General features: G+C 37.2%; 3 protein-coding genes and 1 long non-coding RNA gene across 4 annotated transcripts; 3 read left to right on the plus strand and 1 right to left on the minus strand.

Moving 5' to 3' along the window:
- Positions 1-1,555: 1,555 nt before the first annotated feature.
- Positions 1,556-3,001, plus strand: LOC144439643 (uncharacterized). The gene is made up of 3 exons (XM_078128875.1): positions 1,556-2,094; positions 2,492-2,576; positions 2,870-3,001. The coding sequence occupies exons 1-2, from the start codon at positions 1,774-1,776 to the stop codon at positions 2,504-2,506; spliced, it is 336 nt and encodes a 111-aa protein (XP_077985001.1). The 5' UTR covers positions 1,556-1,773; the 3' UTR covers positions 2,507-2,576; positions 2,870-3,001.
- Positions 3,002-4,206: 1,205 nt separating this feature from the next.
- On the plus strand, positions 4,207-5,641 carry LOC144440449 (uncharacterized). The gene is made up of 3 exons (XM_078129819.1): positions 4,207-4,500; positions 4,779-4,965; positions 5,367-5,641. The coding sequence occupies exons 1-3, from the start codon at positions 4,207-4,209 to the stop codon at positions 5,639-5,641; spliced, it is 756 nt and encodes a 251-aa protein (XP_077985945.1).
- A 389-nt stretch (positions 5,642-6,030) lies between these two features.
- On the plus strand, positions 6,031-7,629 carry LOC144440234 (uncharacterized). Its single transcript, XR_013481178.1, has 3 exons — positions 6,031-6,186; positions 6,452-6,607; positions 7,472-7,629. It is a non-coding gene; the product is annotated as an uncharacterized LOC144440234 (long non-coding RNA).
- On the minus strand, positions 6,761-10,384 carry LOC144440233 (uncharacterized). The gene is made up of 3 exons (XM_078129548.1): positions 10,123-10,384; positions 8,770-9,006; positions 6,761-7,816 (listed from the first exon to the last, which is right to left on the minus strand). Exons 1-3 carry the CDS (start codon positions 10,377-10,379, stop codon positions 7,654-7,656), a joined length of 657 nt encoding a protein of 218 aa, XP_077985674.1. The 5' UTR covers positions 10,380-10,384; the 3' UTR covers positions 6,761-7,653.
- Between the last annotated feature and the right edge of the window lie 253 nt (positions 10,385-10,637).

Below are 10,637 nucleotides of genomic sequence, written 5' to 3' on the forward strand. Positions count from 1 at the left end.
GCACTCGACAAGTCCAGTGGATTAGTTTCGATCAGTGATAATGTCATCTAATAATGTCTACATGTAAGTTAGAGTCTAAAATCTCATATTACATTGTACGATGAGCATGAGACAGTGTAATGTTTGATGTGATGGGTCGGCTGGTTAGAAAACTTGGTCTGATATGCGGTCTAATAATTGCTATCAAGTTTCTGACATTTCATGTCATGACAGTATATTGACATTGGTTAGCTAAGGGCCTTCAGTAATTACAAGGGTAATGAGGGGTCACTTTTAACAAAATTGGTCTTTGGGGGAAGGGCCATACAGTATATTAGAAAATGGAAATTGGGGGAAGGTCACATTTAACATAGAGTATTACAGTAAAGTATCCATCTCTCCCTTTTACATTGTAATATCTGTCTTATGTAATGACAACATTTGTAACATGTCACATGTTTGTTGTAAAAACATGACAGGGCAAAATGTATATATATTTGTATATACTGAGTTAAAGTAAACTGTGAGCCTCTTCTTATCCCATAATACAGCTCTCCCCCGAGATCTGTTTATAAAATAAAAGTACCCTCCTCCCACCCCCACCCCAACACACACATTACTGAAGGCTCCCTGAAGTACGTAGTAAATTACTATTTTCAGAATGACGACCTTACCTTTAAGTTCATTCCATATTAATTTCTTTTCAGCCTCAGGTACAGCGACGGTGTTGACTACCAAAGTGTCTCCGGTTGGAGTAGTGACACTCACTCCATCTAACAACCACTGCATCACAGGACATAAAGAATGCACCTCAAGTTGTGATAGCGCTCCGTAATCCCTGAAATCTGGCCATGAAAAGGGAATTTCTGTCACATGCAACGCACGCATGATCTGTCGATTTTTCGTTCCTGATGCCGACAGCGTTCGAACAGTCTGTGCCCTGTTGGGGTAATTCGTAAATCTAATTTTCTTAGATTCTTCATTGGATGTTTCCGTGGATGTACAACTTCGAAATCGTGATACCCATCTGGCAATTTTCAACTCGGCGTCTGTATCACTCGTGCTCGACGATGAATCTGGTGGTGAAAGTATGTTCACATGTTTCCGTTTCACTTTAACTCGCCGACGAGCATATTTTCCACTACTCATTTCGTTAGATTCCTCATTGGATGCTTCCGTAAACTCTGTGTCATGACCACCATGACTAGACCTAGTAGACGATGAATCTGGTGGTGAACCTATGTTCACACGTTTTCCTTTAAAGGAGAATTCCAGACCCAATTTTTTTTCGAGTTGTAAAGGCTTTAAGTTATATTTAGTTATTATTTAGCAATATACTACTTTTCATTTTGATGCTCTCCCAGCTGTTTCGGAGTTATTTTGTCTCAAAATCACTTTTTGACACGATCGCTGAAAACGCTGAGTGAAATGTAGACGACGCATGCGTGCAGCGCGTGACGTCATGAAAGGTTTACATGTTCGTCAGTTTAAATAATGGCGGCCTCCATAAGCCCTTTGTTCGCTAAGTGTCATTGAATTCTATTCAGTTTTGACCATTCAGTTAGTATAATGGTATACACATGTGTTGTCTACGGGTGTAGCAAAAGTTCATGGAAGCATGTACGTACGCTACACGAGTTTCCGACGCATCAGAAGGATTCTGTAGCCACTTTAAATGCGTGGAAGCGGTTTGTTCGGCGAACCCGAGCGGATTGGAAAGGGGTGACGAAATATTCAAGAATATGCAGTGACCACTTCGAAGAGAAGTGTTACGAAAACTTGACAGCTTGGAGGATGAAGGGGGCTGACATGTTACAACTGAAAGTTGGGCAAGTTCCCACGAAGTATCCCGAAGGAACTTGCCGAACTCGGGCATCGCCAGCAAATCGAATCAAAAATCTCACAGAGAATGACAGTGTTGTATATGTTGCTAGGGGTAACCCTGGTAGTGCATATGCCACTGTTTCGCCCGTGCCTACCGTCGACAATGCTGATATTAGTGATAATGCACCTGCCACAGTCAACATGGTGACGGATCCACCACCTTTGGACTTCAACACCCCCAGTGCTCCTAAAAGGCCAAGAGGTGCTTTCAGGAAAAGGGAACTATTACGCGTAAGAATTTTCTTTTTCTTTGAATAAATTGAGAGGAGTTATGTTTGCATGCAACCCCTAAAAGATTCATTGATTTTAAAGATAATGTATTTTTGTCAAATGCCTTGACTTAGATTGATTTAGATATGGTTCTAGTTAGAGTTCATGAAAATTTATTTCTATTTTTTAAATGTCTAACAAAACGTTTTTGCATGAAAACAAAAAACTACTGCATGCCTTCTGCTAAGTTAATCTATGACTGTTTTGCCTTTCATTGTTACTTTGAGAGAAATAATCCAGGGTCATGATCAACAGGAAATTTTATTTTTACTGATTGATTGATTGATTGATTGATTTAGTTATGGTTTTAGTAAGAGTTTCTGAAAATTTATTTCTATTTTTTTTTAATGTCTAACAGAAAGTTTTTGCATGAAAACAAGCATGTTTAACCTAATTTAACTGGATGACTGCTATTTTCAAATCACAATTCTGCAACACAAATGGTAAGTCCCATTCACATTGACCATTTTTAGGACCCCCTCCCTCAAAAAAATATACTGATTTTTTAACTGGGGAGAGGCCTCCTTTAAGGTGTTATTTGTATGATTTCACAGATTATTTTGCAGTTTTGAGAAACAATATCACAGGCATTGTCATTGCCTGTAGAAAAAACTATTTTTGGTTGTGTGTCGGTGGAGGAGTAAACGTTTGAGAGATTTTTTTTAGTTATAATTTCATTCTTAAGTCCCTTTGTTTACAAATTAGCCTAACACTTACGATCCTCTCATGGTTTTAGATTTTTTCCTCTTATGATGATGATGGTGATGAGCACAAACCCCAGCCCCTTGAGTCCAACTCAACTGTTCTGGCAGATACTGACATGCCATCACAGCTGACTGACTCATTGACTCCTGTAATGGTGGATGCATCAACACAGTGGGAAAGACAACCAGGAGCCGCTACTTGTCGGTCAGTGAAGTGTCAGGCTAATTTTCAGAAAAGAAGGCCACTGTTCCGTAGTAAAGGTAAATAATTTTATAAGTAAATACTACAGACCTGCTAAAAATTATTTACAGGTTTTGTTTTGTTAGATTTCAAAAGAAGGTATTATTGAGTTTATCATATGGAGTGTTGCTTTACTGCATATTTTATTTCTGGCTTGCTTTTTTTTCATTTTAGAATGTAATCATTTATAATAGCACTTGATACAGTGATGTTTACATAACTGTGAATGTATGCTAGACAATCATTTTATAATGATGAATTCCAAACATGCATTCCGATCATGAATTATGAAAAAAAATTGAGTACATGTTTTTTCATAAAAATCAATACAATCTAAGGAATTAATTTTCGTTCTATTCAGCAATTCAAACTGATGCTTCAGTAACTACAAACACTGCTGTGAACTGTACATTGCTGCAGCCAGAAAGTTCAACTCAGGTCACCAACCTCTGTGACACAAGTGATGAAGAGGAGGATGACCAGCTTATAAATGACACCACGTATGAGCCAGAAGAGGACGAAGACTTATTTGAAGATTGTAATTTTAAGTAAGTATATAAACATCAAAATTTGTAGTTTGCACATGTATGTAATGTTGGTTGTGATTCACGTAGAGGCACCTGTCATTGTTTTTTGCACAGAGGATTGTACTAATGTAGTAGATGTAGTCAAAGCAAATGTGGCCTTGAAAAAAGATTTTCATACTGACATGCAAGTGAATGTGCTTTACATTTGTATATCCTTTTCAAAGTTATGAGGACACTTTTGTCAATGTCTAATGGCCATCATTTATTTGGAATAGAAAGATAACCTAGACATGAACAAGGAAGCCAATCTTATTGTGTATGCATACATCAATATTCTCTTGTTTCATTTTTCTACAGTTTCTCCTCTGGCTGCCATGTTGATGAGGAAAAGTACATAGTTTTCAAAAGCTGTCTGTGGGAACTGTTTGCAAAATGTCCGTTGTGCAATAAACCCTGCCTTGCTGAGGAGAGATATCGAAAAGGCACAAAAGTTGTAGTGTCGCAGCACTGTCCCGACTGTGAATTCAAACGGGACTGGTCATCACAGCCCTCCTACGAAGGTAACATACCAGCTGGCAATCTACAGCTTAGTGGTGCCATAATGTTTACAGGTGCTTCCCCTACCAAGACACTAAGAGTATTGAAGGCTATGAATATTGTCACATGCAGTATTTCCACCTTCAACAACCATATGTCTCGTTTCCTGGTGCCAACTATTCTGACAATATGGAAGGAAGAACAACAGCATTGGTTCAACATCTTGCATGCAATGGAAGGTGATTTAGTCATTGGAGGTGATGGTAGAAATGATTCACCTGGACACTCTGCCAAATACGGATCATACACCATACTTGAGGAAAGAATAAACAAGATAATTGATCAGCAGTGTGTACAGGTTTGTACTCATTTTTTCTTACTCAGTGTAAAATTATCAGTCACCTTAGTAGTGAAGCACACTTGGTCCTTGTGAATTGACTACAGCAATATCCTACTTAAACTTGTACTAGACACAGTCAAGACAAAGTTTAAATATGACCCAGAGACTTTCCAGAATACACATTGTATTTTTGTTTCCACAAGCAGACCTGTACTAGTCTGGTTTTATGCACAGAGTTTGACAACACCAAAAGTTAGCATTTCATTGAGCTTTACAATTATTGAATTCATTTCCAGAGTAATGAGGTCAAGAACAGTCTTTGCATGGAGAAGGAGGGATTAATTCGAGCATTTGCTTGTCTAGAAGAGGCAGGATTGAAAGTTGGTACAGCAATCACTGATAGACATCCACAGATCCAGAAGTGGTTACGTGAAAACTGTAGAGCAACAAAACATTACTACGATGTTTGGCACATTTCTAAAGGTGGGTGTTAAAATTGGAAAATGAATGTTATCACTGGGTTGTTTTTGTCTGTTACAGTTTAAATAAACTTTACGTCACCTATTTAGATCACCTATTATAGAACTCTGTATCGGGGACACCTTTTGGGACTGACCACTTCTGTCGATATTACCACTGCCTTTTATTATTGGAAATTGTTCTGACTTAATCGGTGAGAGAATGGATATTAACACTTTATGTCTGTTATCTGTGTTCTAAAACCACAATTTGTCCTTATTACAAGAGTCCTTATAGGGAGGCTCAATTCAAAAAGAAAACACTGATTATGGTTGTTTAGTTTTGAAAGAAATCAGCCCTGGCTGTACATCAATTACTTTCTACAACAATAAATAATGTATTTTGTTCTGATTATTACTGTCCAGGATTGGTGAAGAAGATTGAAAAGCTAGCAAAACAAACCAACTGTGAAGAAGTGCGTGGATGGATAAAAAGCATAACGAACCATTTGTATTGGTGTGCCTCTTCAACTCCAGATGGTGATCCTGATTTGATGTTGGCAAAGTGGCTCTCAATTGACAACCACATTCATGATGTCCATGAGAACCATGATTCCTCTTTGTTCCCAAGATGTGATCATGAAGACATACCAGAGTCAGTATCACGCAAGAAGAAGTGGATCAAACCAGGCAAGTGTTAACAGAAGAACCCCTATAATAGGATATCTCTCTAAATAGGCCACTGTTTACAATTAGATAAGAACACTAACTTCAGTCCAAACAGATGAACTGTTTTCACCTCAATGTCTGCAAGACCCAAACTATAAAAACTTGTTTCTTCTCAACACCTTCACAATTATAAAACTTTGCATCAACTCTTGTTTTGTTTTTACCCCCATCTTGAACCAAGGAGAAAACAACTAGTCACAGTGACATGGTGATACCAAGGAATGATCTGGGGGGGAAAGTCTACTGCAACAATTGATATCATATTCAAATCACCCAAAGTTGAATTTAGTGTCTAAATTTGGAAAGATACAGAGTAATAAAAACTGTTTTGCTATTTTGCTTTAGGCACCAAGGCATCAGAAAAAATCTCAACTCTGCTGACAAATACACGTCTCAAAAATGATGTCAAGAAGTTAAGCCCATTGCATCAAACTTCAAATGTGGAGGCGTACCATTCACTGGTACTCCATTTCTGTCCAAAATCAACTCATTACTCGTACATGGGTATGCTGAGCAGGTAAGGATGGATAAATTTTGTTTATTGTGGTTTTATTCTGAAATTTCTCAGGACATTGATTCACATAAATTGTAACAAACTCATTTCCCCAAAATTAGACATTTTTATGAACGCCTAACCAAGGTACTGCACTAGTTGACATGATTAATCAACAATACCATGACAGAATTATTCCTGTGATTCGCTTTCCTGTATTTATTGAGGAATACAACGCTTTAAAGTTGTTATAGGACAGTAACAGACATCTTACTTTTTTATTTTACAGGCTTTCACTTGCTGCCCTACATTATAATGAAAATAGCAGTCGCCCTTATGTGAAAACACTGGCCGGTGAAGTTTCTTACACCATTATTTTCCCCAAGTACAAAAAAAAAGGATGGGGGCTACAGCTTACAAAGGAGAAAGGCCCCAGCCACATATGGTATGTAACACCTAGATTAAGAAATGGTGCTACTCTCCTCTTTATCATTGTCACAAGATGGTCAAATACTTGGCACAACAATTTCTTACAAACAGAAGGGTGATAGTAGGGTGGAGTATTGTAACAGATAAAAATATACAAGCAGACAGAGAATTAGGTTTAATGGTCAAAGACCAGCTGGTTTAATAGTAAGAACTACTAGTACTATTTTAAAAATGGTTACAATATAACGGCTACTTCTATCCTAAAACAAAAATTACACAAATTGTACAAATACACAGGTTAGCTTATCTTTAAATAGTCTCTGGTTTGACTGGTGACTCTTGGAAGACATTACCGCAACCTATTAGTTGATTAGTCCGACTTGTAAAAACATCCATAACAATAACACATGATATGCTGATAAGTCCTCAATACTAGATCAAAAGGTCACTGATCCTACACTTAAGTTGTAAACTTCAGGTGTTCAGAAAATAATATGTATATTCGTACAGTGCATATGGCTTTCTGGCCACTGATATCAAAACATCTTTTGAAATAATAACAGCTGGCTGAAAGTACTCGGCACACTGAGTGAGTATTAACTCTGAACTCTGTTGAACACACAAAAATACAAATCATCTCTTGACAGTCATCAATACTTGTAAAAGCTGTTGCTCACTTTTTATATCAAAGGGACATTTCCCACTCAATGAAGTATTGTGAATCATCAAAAAAGCATCAAAGCAATGTTTTGTTTTGTTGTTTTTAAAGTTTGACAAGTTTCATGATAAATAGAAGTAAAACACAAGTAATTTATATTGCATATAATTTATTTGTTAATAACTATATATAAACTGTAGGACATCAAAACTTTTACTTCAGGATATGCTACCAAACTCATGAAGACACTATGTGATGAGGTAGTTTGTGACCCACAGACATATGCCAAGGTAACAGAGGGGATTAAAGTTCCACCACCATTGGCTTCAGAGTATCAGCGTCCTGACAAAGAAGAAGCCATATCCATGTGGCATAAACGTTTCAATGTACCGTAAGTCATAATTTTAATTGTTCAAGTCTGGAAGTTTAAACCCCTTGTATGTTTGTGATTGAAATGCATTCCGAATGGCAACAATGACACAGGATGGGATGACAACACGATTTTTCTTGCCAAGGTATCCCCAACACCATCGGACAAATTGTCGATAAGCCACATAACGATATTTCCTGCAAATAAAAGAAGAATGATTGAATATTAAAATATTATTGTATACATTTCTTGTCATGTTTTAATATTTTATCATGTTTATACTTGAGTGAGAAATTGGTGTTTTCTTTTACAGGTAAGCTGTTTGCAACCTCAAGTGCCATGGCTTTCAAGAGAAGAAGTAGACCAATCTTTCTCATGTATACGTTGTTTATTTGCAATTATAGACATGATAGAATCATTGGACATCATGACTGGACATTGCACTGTCTGTCATTCCCCCAATCAACCTTTGTGGGAATCTTCTCGAATTCGTATCAAGTTTTAATTACTTGGGACATGTTTTTACTGATGACCTGAAAGACAATCGGGATATTTTGAAACAGCGTAGAGCACTTTGTGGTAGAGCCAACTTTTTATTGAGAAAGTTTTCTGCATGTACTATATCGGTGAAACTGCGTCTCCTCACAGCGTTTTGCAATAACATTTACGGAAACCATTTATGGTGTGATTTCAATGTAAGTAGTATGCAAAATATAATTATCTGTCACAACAATGCGTTCCGGAGACTGATAGGACTTCCAAGTTCTGCCAGTGCATCTAGCATGTTTGTCTTCAATTCAGTTAATTCTCTCTCTGTTTTGAGAAGAAAGGCGGCATTTAGGTTTATGCTACGTCTTTTTGACAGCCAAAATGTTCTGATTACTCGTGTTATTACTTGTGATGTACGGTTCTGTGGGCTTCAGGCCCACTGGTTGAAGATTTTACATTGATCTTTTTTTTTTTTTTTCTTTTAAAATAATATCTTTTGTAATATTTTCTGATTGTATTTGTCTGTTATGTAAAAATTTTGCTGTCGTGTGGTATATTTTCTGTCCTTCTCTGGACCATGGGTCTGTAATAAAGTTTAAATAATAATAATAATAATAATTGCTTGTGGTATTAGGTATCGGAAAAACAAACACCTACTTACTCATGATTGGGTCCATTCACTGGAAGATTTCCATGATTTGCTCGATATGTCAGGAAAGCAACTTCTAAAGCCCATAAATTTAAACAAACACCATCGAATCCTGGATGTTCTGTCACACACATAAAATGAGCATTTTCAATGTCAGGGTCTTCTAACTTCTGCTGCACAATGTTTGTACTTTGACAGCATTTACATTCCAATGCTGTCTCCATGAGTTGACATTTACCACATTGGCACCTGCAAGTATCACATGGAGTTCTTTTTGTAAATAATGAAATCAGGCATCCAGCAAGCACATACGAGTATATCTGATTTTAGTCACATGTATGTCAATCAAGCCTGTAAAATCCTGGTGCTGTTATAAACATAAATAAATCTGTTGATCAACATTAAAGTCTGTTTTGTCTCTTCTGAAATTTTGTATCGTTTATTGCATGCAAGGATGGGGTCATGAAATTATACAGGTGCCTTATATTTTCCAGACAAGATGGTCAGAATGGGCAGTGAATTCCAAACCTGTACTGTGAGAGGAAAACTTGGGGGAGAAGGTTGTAGAGCTGGGATTTGCCCCACCCCCCCAAAAAAATAAATAAATAAATAAAATAAAATAAAATAAAAAATAAATAATAATAATAATAATAATAATAATAAATAAATAAATAAATAAAATAAAAATAACCCCACTATAAGCACACTGAGTGTAATGAAACTCCCAAAATATACAATTATATGGCCAAACATAATGAATAAAGGTGATTGAACGATGAGAAGCCATTCTTGCATTTTCAAATCACTTACTGTAGTTATTCTCTGGATCATGGACTCCATCAAAAACACTTAAAATAGGTTACAAGCAGAGTAGAACTATAGTCAAACGATGAAGAAATAACAAGGTTCAGCCAGTGCTTTATTTACTATAACACAACTAATTAAATTCATTGTGAGCTCCGGTAACATTAATTATAAAAAAAAAAAAACAGGTGTCAATTCATCAAAGCCACGAGAACTCCGGTACCACTTACCATCCTCACACAAAACACTATCAACTATTCAATTATCGTGATATTTTAAACTATTTAAACACGTCAGTATGCTGGTGATGGTACAGGACTCGATTGGGACTGTTTATGTTGTCGCTCCCGAAACAAACGTGCTATTTTAGGAGCGACATACAATAGTATGAACCGAGTCGCGTAATGAAGCCACGAAGCTAGTAGCTAGTGGTGGATGTGGCGACAGAAACAAATTTACTTTGCCCTTAGGATTGACATTTTATTGTTAATACATGTCCAGGTATATTTTCAGCAAACCACCACAAAGAAAAAGAGGCCTTTTTCGGGGCCAAATACTCACCAATAATTCAAGTCTGTCAAACGGCGCTCGTCATCGTTCTCCCCTTCATTTTCGACCTCCACAACCATATCCCGGTCTGGATCATCAGAGTCGTACTCTGGCTCAAAACGATAGGGGAAAACTCCGATGTGATGTCTTTCTTGCAGTTCTTCTTCAAAGTCAATATCGACCGACTCGTGTGAATGCTCAGACAAATCTGACGAAATGTCGCTCGATTCTGAATCCGAGAGTACATCATATTTTCCTGCTTCCGCCATTGTTGTTGACGTGTGACAGCGCCGCCACGGTTTTGAAGACCTTACATGACGTCACACTGTTAGCGTCTTGAAACCAGGAAGGACGCAAGCGTTTCGGGCGCGCTTTTTAAAAAACGCGTTTTTTCACAAACTTATGTCATGGAATAAGGATTATTTTTGTTGAAATACTTATTTATTGTGAATCAGGAACCGTAAAATAGAAAAATAATATGGGTCTGGAATTCTACTTTAACACGCCGACGAACGTGTTCTCCCTCT

Source organism: Glandiceps talaboti, chromosome 9, assembly GCF_964340395.1.
Source record: "Glandiceps talaboti chromosome 9, keGlaTala1.1, whole genome shotgun sequence".
Taxonomy (NCBI): Eukaryota; Metazoa; Hemichordata; class Enteropneusta; family Spengelidae; genus Glandiceps; species Glandiceps talaboti.

Excerpts from the sequence above, each read along its gene's own strand:
- LOC144439643 (XM_078128875.1), top strand. The coding sequence starts at position 1,774 with ATGAAGGGGGCTGACATGTTACAACTGAAAGTTGGGCAAGTTCCCACG.
- LOC144440449 (XM_078129819.1), top strand. The coding sequence starts at position 4,207 with ATGTTTACAGGTGCTTCCCCTACCAAGACACTAAGAGTATTGAAGGCT. Across the intron at positions 4,501-4,778 it reads TTGATCAGCAGTGTGTACAG|AGTAATGAGGTCAAGAACAG; the intron begins GTTTGTACTCAT and ends ATTCATTTCCAG. Across the intron at positions 4,966-5,366 it reads TGTTTGGCACATTTCTAAAG|GATTGGTGAAGAAGATTGAA; the intron begins GTGGGTGTTAAA and ends ATTACTGTCCAG.
- LOC144440233 (XM_078129548.1), bottom strand. The coding sequence starts at position 10,379 with ATGGCGGAAGCAGGAAAATATGATGTACTCTCGGATTCAGAATCGAGC. Across the intron at positions 9,007-10,122 it reads TTGACAGACTTGAATTATTG|GTGCCAATGTGGTAAATGTC; the intron begins GTGAGTATTTGG and ends TGATACTTGCAG. Across the intron at positions 7,817-8,769 it reads GTGAATGGACCCAATCATGA|GAAATATCGTTATGTGGCTT; the intron begins GTAAGTAGGTGT and ends TTTTATTTGCAG.